At 46.9% G+C, this 18,160-nt stretch overlaps 1 protein-coding gene across 10 annotated transcripts in view; it reads right to left on the bottom strand.

Moving 5' to 3' along the window:
• GRB10 (growth factor receptor bound protein 10) overlaps positions 1 to 18,160 on the bottom strand; it is a 183,369-nt gene that overhangs the window by 122,612 nt on the left and 42,597 nt on the right. For all 10 annotated transcript variants that reach the window (XM_057733494.1, XM_057733495.1, XM_057733496.1 and 7 more), the window contains one exon: positions 1,865 to 1,962. In XM_057733494.1, the coding sequence (XP_057589477.1) occupies positions 1,865 to 1,915 (51 nt within the window). In that variant the 5' untranslated portion in view covers positions 1,916 to 1,962. Of the gene's footprint in view, positions 1 to 1,864; positions 1,963 to 18,160 lie in introns of those variants that run through there.

Genomic DNA, 18,160 nt, shown 5'->3' with positions numbered 1-18,160 from the left:
ACTGAGCAGCGCCTCATTGGCTGAAGCCCGTACCCAACCCAAGCTGCAGCGATGAGTGAGCAGCCAGAAAGAGAACAGTATCTGTAGCTGATGATCTTACAAAGAAACTCTTCTCTGTAAAACTTGGAGATGTATCTCTTTGCTGTAACTGCAGATTACTCAAGACTGACGGTTGTAAATCATCCCATGTTCTGAGAAATTCTGGAACTGTCAGCTGATTTTCCAGGAACAGAGAGTAACAGCTGCCAGGTCCGCCTGCTGGCTGCTCGCGGAAGCGCAGCTGTGCCTGCAAAAGCCACGGCCCGGCATGACTGAGCACTTCCTCCAGGGTGACGGGCTCCGCTGGCAGGGCCCACGGTGTGTGTCCGCGGCCTCCTGGCTCCCGCGAAGAGCCTTGGGCAACCGGGACGGCAACTACAAACACCTAACACATCGGCAAGGACAGGAACTGGATGCGGCTGGCGCTCCTGCCATCTCTGTCTGGACCAGAGGAAATCTGAGATGCCAATGGGATAAGCTAAGACGGCCTTGGTGGGGACCTTCCCTACGTCCTATCTGGCCCTTACGGGCCTCTCTGTGACCAGCGAAGGGGACACTGCTCAGATAACTTGCAGACACCCTTCCCTAGGGAAGGTTTTCCCTGCAGTTCACTGATCCCACTTTCCCGGGAGCCCTGGTGTCAAGTGTAAGGCTGGCAGGCTGGGTGACAACTGGCCAAAGCTAAGCGGCCAAGGGAGTGCTGAACTCATGACCCTTGGAGGCGGCACGGTGCTTCAGTCAACAGGGTGAGGCAACCACGGCCTCTTTAAGACTGAGAAAACGATCACGCAGGAGGCAGAGAGCAGGGCCTAGAGAACGCTCACCCACGGAATGGGCCCAGGGGTCACCAGGAAACTGCATGGCTCTGCAAAGGTTTTAGCCCCCTTTTCTCACTTGAAACCGACTGTGGCTTTGTCTCGAATCCAGTAAGCACAGTGAACGCTATTCTTAATTTCCAGTCTCTCTTCCAAGATCTGTTTCTCTTTGACACCAAAAAAAATTTAAAAGACACCTCTCTGTAGCCACGATGCAAGGGGCAAATTACCATCACTACAGCTGAACAGGGACGCCACAGATGAAGGAAGAGAACAAGCTCAGAGAAGTGCAAAAATCAGATCAAGGGACTTCAAAATGTAAGACTCCTGCTGGAAACACGGAGGCCGAGAGAGAAATGTATACAAGTGCTTTACATGCTGAAGGGTTGACAGGGAGAAACCAAGATTCACTTGTCAAAAGATTTAAGGATTAAACGTATCTGTCTACACCATTAAGCAAAAATTCAAATGAAAACCTGCCTCAGGAGATAAAGGGGACTTACAGACAAAACTCGTCCGGCAGCCCGTGCGGAGGGGCTGGAGGTGAACCTGTGTGTCTGCAAAGCCTGCCTGATGCTACTGGGGTGAGAAGGGCTCCACCCGAGACAGGCAGGTCTCCACTGGGCCTGGGACCTTCTCCTTCCCACTTCCTCGCCTGGTAAGCTCAGGTCTCTGCTTGAAATCCCACTTGCTACCATTCCTGCTCGCCATCTGGAGTTTCGAGGCCCAGCAGGGACAACACAGGGCCTGCTTCATTGCAGGCAACTGTGCACTACACTGCAAATCTTGTAGAGGAGGATGCCGTGGTCACAGTGACGAGCTTGTCCACGCAAAGCAAGGAAGGCCGTGCGATCGTGCCTGGTCTTTGCGCTGCAGGACGTGTCCACAGCCCCTGCTCGGTACTTCCTCCTTGACCTGCTAGTGATGGATGGTTAGGTGACGAGCTACATTTGTGCCCTGGCCCTCAGCCAGCACCACTGCCAGAATCCACCCTCTACACTCATTCATACCTGGTAGTACGGATGGTGCAGAAAGGAATCTGGGCCGCCTGCTAAAGCCATTGGTTCCTTCTTGTTGTCTTCAGATCACGTGGGCTGGGCCACAGCACCTGGAAGAGAGACAGACCATGAGACGTCCAGCCAGAGAGGAAGTCTGCTGTTCACCAGCAGCTCACGGGCAACACGTCTGTGAGGGTGACCCTGGACACCACTCGGATTTTGGGGGCGCCAGGAGACTGGCACCAACTCCAGAACCTCGAGCGGCCCCCTGCGGTCACAGGACCCGTGAGGTAGAGGCACTCAGAGCGGGGAGGGGGACGTCCACCCACAGTTATTAACACCCTGCAGACTTTTGCAGACTTTGGGCAACACAGACTTAGTCTGATTCCAAAGAAGCACTGAGTAGCGGGTGCTGCCAGGGTTCTCCGAGCACCACCTGTGTAAACGCTGCCTCGACCAGCCACAGCCTAGAAGGAACCACTGTTAGTGGACATCAAACCACCACATACAGAGTTGACCCGCTCCCTGCAGGTGCCATCCTGGGAACAACACTCACGGACACGGATGGCCTCTGGAACAGACATAAGACGCGCCCGATTCCTAGGAGAGCCAGAGCGAAATCAGCTCTGTGAAAACGCACACGCAGCTCCTACCAGGAGCCCTGGACAGGTGGGGAAGAAAGATCCTGTCTTTCTCCTTAATCTCCCGGGGCATAAACCACACACCTTATCTGCACAAGACGGTCCATGAGAGTTTCGGAGCCGACCCCGACAAAGCCTGCCCCCCCCAAAATGCAGAGGACTGGTGCAGGGGCGGCGAGCACAGCAGCTTGATCCAGACTGGGCACCCATCACCCCTTTGTTTCTGGACACAACGCCACACCTGACACTTACAGACAAGAGACCACCTATGATGCAACCTTCTCCAGGCACATCTTCCCTTGTACATCTCAGCAAAAATTAGAGTTTCATCTCCATGAGGACGGGAGATTGTCAGGAGTCACACTCTGGATCGCAGGGTAGGGATTCCAGGAAAAGAGAGGAACCAGTGCAATGGTCAAGAAGGACCCCCCCCTCCCCCCAACCACCATTCTTCTCTCGCAGAAATCATCAGAAGCACACTTTCAGCAACAGCGGCAACAGCCATTAGCCTTCTCTGCTATAACCCATCCCAGAGGCATCGTGGACCCTCAGCTGCTCCTCTGGTCCAGCGACCCTGAACAATTCCTAACTTCTGACCACGCGAGGCTTGCTTGGGCCTCTGCACCCATAGGCGTTGTTCTCAACTCCATCAGTAACTAAGTCTTACTATCCTGTAGGACTGAGCTCAGGGATCACCTCCTCCAGAAAGCCCCCTGAGATTGCCCCTCACCAATCACCACCACCCACAACGACTCAGGTAATGTCCACTCCAGGCTCCTGGGCCACACGCTGGGCTCACCTCTGTCCTTCTATCTGCCACACTGAGCTGCAAATGCCCCATCTTGGTCTCACTCCCTACAAATGAATCACTCACTGGTAGAGAGGCAGCCCCCGGCCTAACTCTCAAGAAGCACGGGCGGAGAGACACTGCCTGACTCTGCAGGGCCTGCGTCCACGCAGGCAGGCTTCACACAGGGGGCTCCGGGGTCATCAGCACCGCCTCGCCAAAGGGGAGAAACCCAGACAGCAGCAAGGGCCAGCCGCCACCTCCAGGGCTGCCTGGGGGCACCCCCACGGCCTCCCCTTCCAGACAGGTGGGCATCTGGTGGTGCTGTGCACCCCCGCCCCCACCGAGGGGATGACTCACCGCCAGGCTGCGCTGCAGTGAAGAGCAACCAAGCCCCCATAATGCATGAACTGGGAAATAGAGCTGAGAAGCTGTCCCCTGATTTTATCCTCCGCGCCGTGGAAGGACTTACTTCCCTGAGGTTACTTTACGACGAGAAAAATAAGAAAAACTGAGACAGTGGTTCACTTCTCTAATGAAAGAATAGAAACCAGGAAAAGGGGGACCAGAAGAAACGCTACAGACAAGGACCTGCTCTGGACAAGACAAACCGATGCTGGGAGCCTTCACGTCAGAACCAACACAGAGGAAACTGAATCCATGGGAGAGAAATTCCAGAAGCACCGCACACAGCCCGCAGAGAGGGTGAGCTAGTGGCACGATGTGATGGGCAGGACGCAAAGGACAGACCGGGAAAGACCAGAAACCGTCATGGGAGAGGGCTCCTCACATTTCAGATTTCTTCCTCGACTCACAGGCTCAGTTTTCTAGAATTCAGAAATAAGCGACTCACAGAAACTTCCCAGAGGAAAACTGAAAAACTTAGGGCATAAAATTAGGAGTACTAATTCTACCAATCAAAATAGCAAAAACAAAACACAGCAAAACAAAATAAATCAAGGTGAGATCCGGTTAGGGACTGAGCTGTCTCCTGGCCCCTCCTTACCTGGCCCCTTAAGGACCCTCTCTGCGCCCCTCCCATCAGGCTGCCCTGCATCCCTGCCTCCTCCTGCTGTCACGGCCCACTCTCTCCCCAGCTCACTCGGTATGCCCTGCTTGCCCTGTTTTTGCATGTCCTCTGGAACTCCTGGATGTGTTTAACATAAGAAAACATTATTTTTCCCCTGAAGTTTCAAATTTAATGAGTGTTAAGAATACCAAAAATATTTGAATGTGCCAGTTTTATTACCTAAATATCACCTTTGAAAGTATTTGCCAGATGTGATTGTTTCTGAGCCAGAAAAATAAGCATCCCATCAGCCCTGCTGAGCAGCTTCTTTGGGAAAGGAAGACTGGATTAATTGGTCCCTAGTAGGATGTATCAAACCCAAAGCTAACACCACATTCAATGATGAACGCTGGAAAGCTTTTCCCCAAGATAAGAAACAAGGCAGGGATGATCCTTTCACCACTTCTATTCAACACAGTATAGGAAGTTCTAGCCAGAGCAATAAAGCAAGAAAAAGAAATAAACAGCATCTAAATGGGAAAAGAGAAATTAAAATTATCTCTGTTCACAGATGACATGATCTTATTTGTAGAAAACCCCAAAATTTACCAATACACATACATATCCCTAGAACTAATAAATAAATTCATCAAAGCTATAGGATACAAAAGTCAATATGCAAAAATAGGTGTGTTTCTAAATACTAACAATGAAAGATCTGAAAAGGAAATTAAGAAAACTCTGTTCAAAATAGTATCAAGAATAATAATTAAGAATAAATTTAGCCAAGGAAGCAAAAGACTCGTGTATCTACTACCAAATGTTGCTATAAGAAAACAAAAAGAAGTTTTAATAAAACATTATGTATTCATGGGTCAAAATATTTAATATTGTTAAGATGATATTACTATCTAAAGCAATTTACAGATTCAATGTAATCCCTATCAAAATTCCACTGGCATTTCTGCAAAAATCAATATAACCTTTCTAAAAGTCATAAGAATTCTCATGAGACCCCAAAGAGCCAAAAATCTCTTGAAAAAGAACAAAAATATGGAGAACTCACATTTCCTGATTTCAGAACTTACTACAAAACTATGATAATCAAGACAGTGTGATATTGGCATAAGAACAGACACAGACTAATAGAACAGAACAGAGAGCCCAGAAATAAACCCTCACACACACAGAGGACTAATTTTCAACAAAGGTCCCAAGACCATTCAATGAGGAACAGGACAGTCTTTTCAACAAGTGGTTCTGGGAAACTGGATATCCACATGAAAGAGAATAAAGTTGGACTCTTACTTTACCCTGCAAACAAAAACTAAAATGGATCAAAGACTTAAATGTAAGAGTTAAAACTAAAAAACTCTTCAAAGAAAACACAGAGAATATTTTTCATATTAGATTCGATAATGACTCCCAAGACACAGACAACACCAAAAGAAAAAACAGATAAATTGGACTTCATCATAATTAAAACCTTTCATGCATCAAAGCACACTCTCAAGAGAGTGAAAAGAGACCCACCGAAAGGGACAAAATAGTTACAAGTCACGTATCTGATAAGGGCATAATATCCAGAATAAATAAAGAACTCAGACAACTCAACAACAATAAAACTAACAAACAAATTTTAAAAATGGGCAAAGGACTTGACACTTCTCCAAAGATGCACACATGATGAATAAGCAGGCAAAGATGCTGAACATCACTAGTCATCAGGGAAACGCACATCAAACCACGATGACATACCATGAAATTAACAGCCATGGTGAGGATGCAGAGCAACTGGAACCCTTCTGCATTGCTGGTGAGAATGTAAAATGGTTCAGCCTCTATAAAAAATGGTATGACAATTCCTCAAAAAAATAAACACAGACTTAATGTACATTCCAGAAATTCAATTTCTAGGTATACATCCAAAAGAATAGGGGGCAAGAACTCAACAAGCACCCACACATCCATGCTCACAGCAGCACTATTTCAATAGCCAAAAGGTGGAACTAAACCAAGTGTCCACTGACAGATGAGTGGATAAGCAAAATGTACTGTAAACAAACAATGGACTGTTATTCAGCCTTGAAAAGGAATGGAATTCTGATACATGCTACAACATGGATGAACCTTAAAGACACGATGCTAAGTGAAATAAGTGAGTCCCAAAAGGACAAATGCTATATGATCTTACTTATAAGAGGTACCTAGTTTAGAGACAATAAGTAGAATAGATGTTCCCAGGGTTTGGGAGGTGGGGGTTTTGTTTAAAGGGCACAGGGTTTCTGTTTGGGATGATGAAACAGTTCTGGAAATAGACAGCAGTGATGTTTACACAACACTATGAACGTACTTAATTCCACTGAGCTGCACACTTAAAAACAGTTAAGATGGCAAATGCTATGCTTTGTATATTTTATCCCCATGTTTCGAAAAATTATTGATAAGCTGGCTATTCAGTGAGCTTCCTTTAATAAAATTAACAACTTTCACTAATTTTTTTTTTAATGCGACCATGAGAGTCGGCAGACTGTCTTAGGATACTAAAGCTCTGAGGTGTATAAAGTAGTGATTCCAAATGTCGCTTTTGTTTATTCGAGCTTTCCCACTTTGATGTATCTTGACCAGCAATACATTTTCTCAGTTCTGTGACTCTGTTTAACCCACTTGTCTGGGAGGTGAAATGGAATCCACTCAGCAAGCCTGTATAAAAATGATCTTGCCACCTACACCTGACAAAGACTAAAAGTTCTATTATTATCCTGTTTTCATGGAGACTAAAAAACCTGTGCCCACTCTGGACAGAAAACTTCACTTTTTTTTTTTAATTGAAGCATAGTTGATTTACAGTGTTGTGTTAATTTCTGCTGTATAGCAAAGTGACTCAGTTACACATATATACATTCTTTTTCATATTCTTTTCCATTAGTGTTTATCACAGGACATTGAATATAGTTCCCTGTGCTATACAGTGGGGCCTCGTTGTTTATCCATCCTATATGTAATAGTTTGCATCTGCTAATCGCAAACTCCCAATCCCTCACCCACCCACCTGCCCTCCCCCGTGGCAACCAGAAGTCTGTTCTCTACCTCTGAGAAAATCTTACTTTTAAATGCCCTACAATAGTACAGAGGTAGTGATACACTGTGCTACTATTTTTTTAAAAATAAATTTATTTATTTATTTATCTATTGGCTGTGTTGGGTCTTCACTGCTGCACACGGGCTTTCTCTAGTTGCGGCGAGCAGGGGCTACTCTTCTTTGCGGTGTGTGGGCTCCTCATTGCCGTGGCTTCTCTTGCTGTGGAGCACAGGCTCTAGGCATGTGGGCTTCAGTAGTTGTGGCACATGGGCTCAACAGTTGTGGCTCACAGGCTCTAAAGCACAGGCTCAATAGTTGTGGTGCACGGGCTTCGCTGCTCTGCAGCATGTGGGATCTTCCTGGAGCAGGGATCAAACCCGTGCATTGGCAGGCAGATTCTTCACCACTGCACCACCTAGGAAGCCCTGCACTACTTTAAAGAGTTTAAATTTTAAGCCAAGGGTCCCCAGCCAATCCGTGGCCTGTTAGGGACCGGGCTACACAGCAGGAGGTGAGTGAAGCTTCATCTGCTACTCCTGGCGCTCACATCGCCCCCTGAACTATCCCCCCGACCCCGTCCATGGAAAAATTGTCTTCCACGAAACCGGTCCCTGGTGCCAAAAAGGTTGGTGACTGCCTCTTTCAATCATCAGTGGAGTTAATGAAAACTGTGTGCTCAGTCCAGACCCTGAGGAATAGTTTTCGAAGCAGGTTGATACTGCAACATGACAAAAGGCATCCTTCTTAACATGCGAAGAGTGACTAATCACTATTGCCTCTTTCACTCCTTAAATGCAAGGGGCTCATTGGTAAGTTCCACTTGGTTCCATATGTCCCTTTAAATCTGAAGGTTAAGCCCTCCTTTGCACGAATTCCACTATAAATAATGTATCTCCCATCGCGACTGAGTTTTGAACATGTGATAAAAATTTAAATAATGTTCTTCCTAAAGTTTGCACTTTTTTCCTTATTGGACTGTAGTTCAGAAAAAGAGTTCAGGCAAAGTCAAAAGTTTGCTGGTTCTAGAGTCAACATTTTTCTTAACACTGTCAATATTTACACTTCTGGACCCAGCAGCTGAACTTGAACGTGGCTTTGTTCTTTTCATGTTTATTTATTTTTTCACTTTAAGGGCAATGTGTACTAAATTAAAACGATATAATCGTCATAAACGTGAAAAACGCTGCACTCAACAACCCCTTTTCTGAAGTACATGGGGCATTCCTCCCAGGAACTCTGCTCACTCTGGCAGAAGCAGATGATGGACGTGTCCATGCCTTTCACATCACAACCAGCTGCAGATGACGCTCACGGTGGATGTAAGCTGTTCAGCGCTCTGCAGATCGAGAGGAGGGCTCTGACATGAGAAGGTCAACTGTGGTGGACACAGCAGGTGCCCCATGGATCCTGCAGCCGGCCTCCCTGCCACCCCGGCTCAGCGAGTGCAAAGGCTCCAGGCAGCCCACCCCGATCCTTCCTCTTCTGCTCTGTTTTCCTCCTTAAAGATGCTTTTCGTGACCTACTGACTTGATTTCCAGCCAGACAATGGGTTGCAACCCACAATGTGAAAACAGGGTCAGGTTGGGGCCTGCAGTCAGCGCCCACCTCCAAGTTCATGGGTTGCCCTCCTGCAGCATGCCCACGGCCGCTCTGTCCCCACTCCCCCCGCCCCACTCCTCCCCATACGGGCATCTGCCCCAGACTGGTCCCTGCGTCCACCTTCATCTCTGACCCACTCCTAGAAAAACACAACAGCTCTGCTTAATGCAACCAGCCGCTCCCAGACCCCTGAATCCCAGACTGTGTAAATGAGCCCCTTCTATTTTTAAGTAACCACACAGCCAGAATGTGCACTGAATACTGCTGGGCAACTCTGCTCTCTTTCCTCAGGAAATGTACCTGTGCTCCCCAGAGCATCTGTTCCACACTTTCTCTTCTCTCCCCCCAAACGCTACCCCCCTTGCAGGACCCTCAGGCGACAGGCCGCATGCCTGCCTCTGCTGACCCCTCGGCACACGCTGCGAGTTTATCTCCCCGTCACCTCTACCCCACGGCCACAGCCAGTACCGGGCATCAGTCCGAGCTCACTGTGGGCAGTAAACCTCTTCTCATTCGAGATCTCAGCCTTGATCCCTGTCACACCCAGACAGCACGCAGTAGGGCCTCAAGAAGGATCTGCCGACTCATAAAGGCTAAACAGTATCACGGTATCATATATGATATATAACAGCATAAAACTGAATAGTATAAGTGTTGGTGGAAAGGTTAAATAACAAAGCAGTTTAAAAATTAAATACTGTGGGGATCATTTCATAATAAACGTAAGTCAAATAATTACACGGCACACCTTAAACTTACTCAGTGCCGTACATCAACTATAGTCCAATGAAACTGGAGAAAATATTCTTAAAAATTTTAAAAAGAAAAAAACAAAAAAATTAAAATCAAAAAGAGAAGTTTCAAATCTTAAATCATTGTAGGATTTGTTAAAAGGAAATCTGTACCTTTCATAACAACCAGAGATCCTGCTCCTTATTAGGAAAAACACAACAGAGCAATGTCCATGATACATTAAGACAATCACTTGCAGAATTGAAAGCTGAATATTTGCATTTTAAATATAATAAGAGGATAAAATGAAACCAGTAATACTTGAAACATCAAAGGGAAAATAGAAAACAGGCATATGAAAACGCATTCAAAGCAGAAACACCTAGTTCAGAAGACGGATAACATAAAGCAGTAATGTCAACTATCCAACGCCCTTCTTTCTAAAATAACACTTAAAAATACTGACGTTAAAAAAAATACCCAAGGCAAATTGAAATACAAAAGCTTTAAATCAATCTAGAAAAGAGAGAGACAGAGACAGAACAGGCAAAGATACAAGAACAAAACATGCACTCAAACACAACAATAGCAGTGGCGGCAACCATAGGAAAGTATAATTAAAACAAACACTAATCCACACGGATGAAAACGTAACTAGTAATGAGAAAAAGGAGTATTAGGTCTTCACCCTCCAAATAACAAATCAACACTATACATGCATCCTGAATTATAAAAGTGGACACCATGCTTCAGTAAAAAGTTTGCATTAAAAGCACACAAACTAACCAAAACTCTGAGACCTCCCAGGAGAGACAGAGAAAAGGCGTTTGTTGTTGGACCCTTGTGCTCACGGCTGAAGGCAAAGGAAGGAATCAAACTGGGTTAAAAAGAATCCATAACCCTCTGCGTGATGAGACAGTACTCACGAATCTGTATGAAAAGTGGGCATCTGAAAATATTTACAAACACCTGTGAAATGGTTTGTAAAAATGCCAGGCCACAAAGGATATCAGCGCATCTTGCTGGCAGGTAAAAATCTCTGAGCTAAGAAACACCTGTGCTGAGCCCCCTCCCCGCAGCGATATGAAGGCACAGACCCAATTCCATGGGTACCAGGGCCGACACACAGACAGCCGGCCCCCGTGTCAACCTGCCCTGAGCTAGAGCCAAACACAACACTAGAAATCTAAAACATGTGTGTAAAAAACAAGTCAGCCACTTGAAAATTAAAAACAAGCCCTGGCCTACGTAGCAGGTCCAAGGAGGAAACTAATACGTTAACAGTCTCTAGACAATTAGGTCAAGGAGCACCCCCACCACTGAGAGAGGTGACAGGAAGCAAGAGAAACGATGGGAGAACTAAGGCCATGACCCTTGCACCGTCTTCAAAAGGAAAAAGAAATTATACGAACGAGGTGGATGCAGCCTTGAAACAGAAGGAAGGAAATCTGGTCAAAAACAAACCAGAAGGCAAAACATAACGAAATTTATGAAAATCCAAGAAAGATAATAAAAGACAAATCGCATAAAAATGTAAGTTAAAAACCCACCAATACCCCAAATTTTAATCTAAAAAAAGGAATATAACATTTTTTTTAATCATATGGTAATTTGAAGGACATTAGTAAAGAAAGAAATCTGGTAATTTCAATGAAATTATAACTTTCATTAAAAATATATACCAAAGTCAGAATAAAGTAAAAAATAAGTCTTTGGAAAACATGGAGTAAGTGAGACTTACTCTAATCGAGTAAGACTCACCGTCCTTCCACCTATATTTTTCCAGTACAACGAAAGCCATGTACTCATGTCGACCAGGCACTGGGCTAACTGTGCCCACGCATTTGTGTGTGTGTGATTCCCATTGTTTACACGAGGAAATGCAGCGAGATGGCCAAGGCCCCGGGGCTAGTGATGGGAAGGCCTGAAGGTGATAAGAGAGCTCAGGCCAGAAGTCCACTCTCTTAACCAGAACCCCACCGTCTTACAGTTTCCGTACTACAGACAGCACAGGCACCACCTGGGAACTTGCTAAAAATGCAAATTTCAGCCCAGACCCGGACCTACTATATCAGAGACTCTGGGGGTGGGGCCTTCAAGGCCACGTGTGTTTCAGGACTGTCGGGCGGTGCACATGGGCCGACCAGGCCACCACCACTGGGCTGTGCAGCAAATCCATTCAGGGAGTTTGTATAACTCCAATTACCTGGGCTGCACCCCAGACCCGTGAAAATAAAATCTCGAATTTGGAAGGGAAGGGGTATTGTTTTAAGCTCCCTGGGTGTTTCCAATGTTGAGAGCCACTGCTCTCATATCTTTCTTTTACAATTATTATTCCTTCTTTAATGATATTAGCAAAGGAAAAAAGATGGGAGAAAATGGCAACGAGGCTTTGAAGAATCACTCCTCTCTTTCTGGGGGCTGGGGAGCTGTTTGAAGTGAAATATATACTCAGTTTTCAAAATGCCGTAACCGAACGCTGAGGGGCTGGATTCCCAACTGGAAGCTTGTGCCTCTTATATTTCTGCCTCTGAAAAATCTATTATTTTTTCCTATGCAAATATAAAGAATCCCTTTTAGAACACCAATTTTAGCCTTTCTCCACCAGGCACTGGCTAAGGGGGTGGCCAGGGAGGGCAGAGGTTAAACAGCCATCAGAGCTACCTGCAGCAAAGAATGACCCCGTCTTTTCAAACTGTGTGTCCTTAGGGACAAGGGTCTAAGTCTGACCACGTGTGTGAGCAGGACTTATTTCACATTCTCAGTACTTTGAGAGACTTGTCTGAAATGTGCTATTTGAACTGTATGATATCACTGGTATGCAGAATCTAAAAAATACAACAAACTAGTGACGATAACAAAACAGAAGCAAACTTACAGATTCAGAGAACAAACCAGTAGTTACCCGTGGGGGGTGCGGGGGGTGGCAGGCAAGGGTACGGGCTCAAGAGACACGAGCTACTGAGCATAAAATAAATACGCTACCAAGATGTACTGTACAAAACAAGGAATACAGCCAATATCGTATAATAACTATAAATGCAGTATAAACTTTAAAAATTGTGAGTCACTATACTGAACACCTGTAACGTATATATTATTGTACAGCAATTATATACTTCAGTTAAGAAAGAGAAGAAATGCTATTTGAGTACCAACAGTACCTCACACCTACGCGGGCTGCTTAGCACCCTGAGAGCAAACCAGTGGCATTTTCAGGTGAACACGTGACTGAGCACTGCATGGATGGCACGGAAATGCATGTAGAGGGGGAACACGCGGCCCCACTAAGCACCCCCTTCGATGGTGGCCACACTCCCCATCTGCTTTGCTTACCTGAGTGAAGCACGGCATCCCTTCCACAGTCCCTGTGGAGACGCTATTACTGTCCCCAACTGACCAGCCGGGAGATGGAGAGTGGTCACCCGCTGGTCACTGTGAGGTCACCCCGCTGGCGGCCCAGCTCTGCCCAAACCCAGGGATCAGTGCTGAGATGCAAACTTCCCTGGAAGGGGACTCCGGTGGGTGACCCGGAGGGGCCGAGGTGAGACCCACATCCTCGCGGTACTCTCACCCAGGGCACCAGGCTCGGAGACACATCCGCACCTCTACAGCAGGAGCACACAGGCGTGGAGGTCGTGCATTGGGCACGGATGGGATTGCTACGCTGACTCTCAAATGAGGTGGCATCACTGGACGACGTCAGGATAAGGGAGGCAGGACGGCAGAGAGGACAGGGCAGAGGACCCCACCCCTCGTCCCATGCCGCCATCATCAATGCAGGACCTGAGGACAGCACTGGACACACAGGCACAGGGGACCAGCATGAACGCCGCATACTGACCTTCTCATGTCCACGTCCTTGGACCCAACAAAGACACCGCCTACCTTGGGTAAGTGTGTGCAGAGGACAAGGTGAAACCCACATGGGCGCAGTGAACACTAGACAACCCTGACACCTGTGAGCATGGCCATCCCAATGTCAGACGAGGATGCAGGCTCTGAGATGCTGGGTGACCTGCTCAAGGCCACACAGGGACACAGGACCTCATGGACGGGGAACCACCACAGGCCTGAGAGTCAGAACAAAGGAAGGATGTGCTCCCCACATCAGGGCATCCTTCCCATGTGTGACTGGGGGACCCTGGAAGTGGCGGGATGGGGCAAGAAGAAAAGCCATTATAATTTAAAATTTAAAATGTGGATTACTTACACACAGATCTGAAACTGGGGTCCTTTGAAAAGAACTTATCTTCTCATATATTTATTTTTTTAATTCATTAAAGTTTTGTTTTCACTATCGGTATAATTACTTATGATAATCCCTGATTCTTGAGTTTTATGAATCACTATAAATTACTGAATGCCTCTGGATACCTTTCAAAGGACAGATTTTTGCACATTACAATGATAAAACAAGAAACAGAAATTAAGAGACTCAATTAAGTCAAAAAGGGGAGGGCCTTCCCTGGTGGTCCAGTGGTTAGGACTTCACGCTTTCACTGCCAGGTTTAATCCCTGGTCGGGGTACTAAAATCTTGCAAGCTGCACAAGTGAGGCCAGAAGGGGGCGGAGGGGGAGATGACCATGATGCCTCCCACATTACCAACGACATCCCCTAATACCCCAGAAGCACAGTCTTCATGTGGGAATGAGTGAAGTTAATTTAACACCAGTGGGAAACAGACCACTCGGATGTGTCCTTACTGCCTACGAATCAAATTCCTTAACTATTGAGAAAGTGGCTTTTCAAACTTCATCAGAAAAATTAAGGATGCTCTATAAAAGTGCCCTTGGATTTAAACACTTTATATACACTCCAAAATCCTTCCAATCAATATCTAAGAGAAAAGCACTTGTCCCTATAATAAAACCCAGATCACTGACAAGAGACTTTTTGCCTAAAGAAAACTTGAAAAAAAGTCCCAAGAGGTTATATCTAATTCACACTTCCCTGATTCTGGACTGAGATCTCTGGTTAAATTATGAAATACGGAAGATGGAAGCATCAGATTTTCTTAATTTCATTCTTTCAATGAATCTCATAAAAGGCTGAGTTTCCCTCTCCTCCCAGTCGGACCCTGAGCCCAGTGCTGGAGCTGGGAGAACGTCAGGTGCCTCGGAGGATGGACTGTGGGAAGACATTCGGGAACCTTTCTGAAACCTTGAAAGTGTTGAAGTATGTGGGCCGAGCGATGGGATTCAGAATGTCCTGCTTGAGCAGTGGAGGAGCTGAGGGTGCGGGGCGTGGAGACTAATATCACCCTGTTTGGTCCTGAGGGATGGCTGGTTAGCCAAAGACGGGTAAGATTCCTCAGAGGAGGAACAACCTAAGACAGGCACAGCCACAGAGGGGCCAACAGGGGTGGTGCATAGAACCTTCCTTATATCACCGTGTTTGGCCCTGGAGGATGACTGGTTAGCCAGAGACGGGTAAGATTCCTCAAGGGAGGAACAACCTAAGACAGGCACAGTCGCAGAGGGGCCAACACGGGTGGGGCACAGACCCCCAATATCTGAGAGAGGTCTCCTGCCCCCAGGGCTGTTTTGCTCTCCACACCCAGCTCAAATCCACACCTGCTCAACTCGGACCCAGGAAGTAAACAAAGATAATTGCCTCAGTCATGTGAGGCCTTTGATTGTTTATGAGTGTAACCTGAGAATGTTAGCCCACGAACTCAATAAAAGCAGCCTGGGATGAGTCAGCGGGGCTCTTGATCCTAGAGGTCTTGAGTCCCCCGGTCCCATCTTTCTCTTCAGTCTGTGTCTGTGTCTTCTTCAAGCTTGCGGCACCCGTCACTCGCCTCGAGTCGCCGAGCTGGTCTCGGCAATGGACGTGGTCACCTGCACCCACACGCCCCATGGGAGCAAACAAGCAGCCGCACTGCGACCTGCCCATGACAGCAAAATGCTGGAAACAACTTCGCAGCCTAAAAACACCGAGCTGCTTGGATTACAAATACTGATGTGGCAACAAAAAGCTGGGTGCAGTCAAATGCTCTGCACTTAAAAGCTTTTGCACAGCAAAGGAAACTATAAACAAAACTAAAAGGCAACCTACAGACTGGGAGAAAATATCTGCAAACAATGTGACGAGGGATTAATCTCCAAAATATACAAACAGTTCATACAACTCAATATCAAAAAAACCCAACTCAACCAAAAAATGGACAGAAGACCTAAATAGACATTTCTCCAAAGAAGACATACAGATGGCCAAAAGCACATGAAAAGATGCTCAACATCACTAATTATTAGAGACATGCAAATGGAAACTATAAGGAGGTACCACCTCTCACCAGTCAGAATGGCCATCATCAAAAAGTCTACAAATAACAAATGCTGGAGAGGATGAGGAGAAAAGGGGACCCTCCTGCACTATTGGTGGGAATGTATCGATAAACTGGTGTAGCCACTATGGAGAACAGCATGTAGGCTCCTTTTAAAAACTAAAACAGAGCTACCATATGATCCAGCAATCCTATTCCTGGGCTTATATCCAGACAAAACCATATTTTGAAAAGATACATGTATCCCAATGGTCACTGCAGCACTGTATAGGGCAGGAAACTATATTCAACATCATGTAATAACCAATAATGAGAAAGAATCTGAAAAAAAAAAGGTTCCCCAGGGAGGTGCCCCAAAGTATTGGGGGTGATGGGGAACAGAGAAGAGAAAACAGAGGGTGGGCAACAGTCCTGCCACTGGGGCACAGAGACCCCTCAGGAGGGTACAGAGGGCCGGCAGCAGGGCTGCCCTGGGGGGCGGGGGCTTCCTTTCCACGGGAGACCCTTTGGACACGGAAAATGCTGTGCCAAGTACCTGAATCACCTAGCCCCCCAGCACTACTGGTGCATCTCAATTCTTAAAAGGAGTGTTGCAGCTCGAGCTTCTGAAACTTTGCCATTGTCGGTGAATTCAGGAAAGTATACCTTTTTGGGGGTTTTTTTTGGCTCTCATAGCATCAGATTCGCATAAACTATGGGTCAGAAGCCTTGCTTCTGCTTGGTCTACAAAGCAGAGAGGATCTCAAGTGCATTTCTGAGAGGGGCCTGGAGTCTGGCCATGGCACACAAGGCCACCCTGTGTGACACTGGGGACCCCAGCTGCAACGTTCCCCACTGGTAGTGTGTCCTGTGTTGGGATGTTTCCACCAGTTCGGAGCAGCTTAGACGTAAGACTTAATCTTAGACTTCACGGCCCCTTCAATACATCAGGCTGCAGAAAGTGTGTGATTCTATAATCTAACCCTATTCCCAATCCCCGCCTTGGCCACCACCTTGACTATCTAGGGGCAAACAAATAATCTTATCTTTAAGCCTATTAATTCAGTGTTTCATTGACTCACACTTAGCGAAAAGCCCTGACATGTGAAGCCCTTGTAAGCTCTTGCCGGGGAGATGCCATCTTGGCCTAGAAATGTCTCAGTCACAGCTCAGCCTGGAGACCCTAAGGGACCCTCACGTGGAGTATCCCCCCCAGAGGGCCCCACACGCTGGTCCTCCAAACCAGGGATTCCCACATCCTGTCACTCTCCAGGGTGGAGCTATTAGGGGTCCACTCTCATCCCTGTAGGAGACTATATGGGTTCATGTAACAATGACCGTCAGACCAGGGGGGCTGGCAAGGAGGAGATACCCCAGGCGGCCACTGCATGCCCTTCCCCGGGACCAGGACCGGCCAGAGCGTCAAGTCATCTTCCGCCCACAGTGCCAGTGATGAATCCGCAGTGGGGGCTGCAAAATGTCCCACGTCATCTTTGTCCAGGAGCACAGAGTGAGCGGTGCCCAGGTTACAAAACCACACAACTGAACAGTGGCCGCTGTCTAGGTTAACTTAATGTCGCCATGCTAGGAGACCCTGTGATTCCCAGGCTCTGACTGCCTCAGGCTGGATTTTGTAACAGCAGCCTTGGAATTTTAAGCTTCTTGAAGATGTGCTCCCTGCTTTGTTGCTTTAAGGGTCCTGGAGCAGAGGATAAGACTGGGTTTATTAGCTCTAGTGCAGCTACAGAAGTGTCCATAGCTTCAAAATAACCCAAATAAATTAACTTGAAATACATCAGTTTTAATTAAAAAATAAAGTGTTTCCTGATAAAGAACTACAAGGTTTTGTTCTTGGTGTAACGTCGCTAACGCCCCACAGAGGGAGAGACGTCCCTCCCTCTGAGGAAGCATCCATGTTCCCATATTCTAAGGACCAGATTCCAGTGAAATAAGGGAAGAGTCCACCCTGTCAGGTCACAAGGTCACCGTGACCACACCACAGGATGATGCTTGCAGGGCCTTTCCCAGGCAGCAAAGGGTAACGCCAGCCACCAAGGGACCTCCCTGCATCTGGAGACTTTCATTCAACCCGGGTCATCACTTTCCCCGCGACAGCCACGCTGACTCTTTTTCTATTACCCTGAACCTCCCCGCGAAAGTCCTGATGCCCACTCACCCTAGGTAAAGAA

This window comes from Hippopotamus amphibius, chromosome 4 (genome assembly GCF_030028045.1).
Source record: "Hippopotamus amphibius kiboko isolate mHipAmp2 chromosome 4, mHipAmp2.hap2, whole genome shotgun sequence".
Classification (NCBI taxonomy): domain Eukaryota; kingdom Metazoa; phylum Chordata; class Mammalia; order Artiodactyla; family Hippopotamidae; genus Hippopotamus; species Hippopotamus amphibius.
This window is presented reverse-complemented; position numbering and strand designations above follow the sequence as displayed.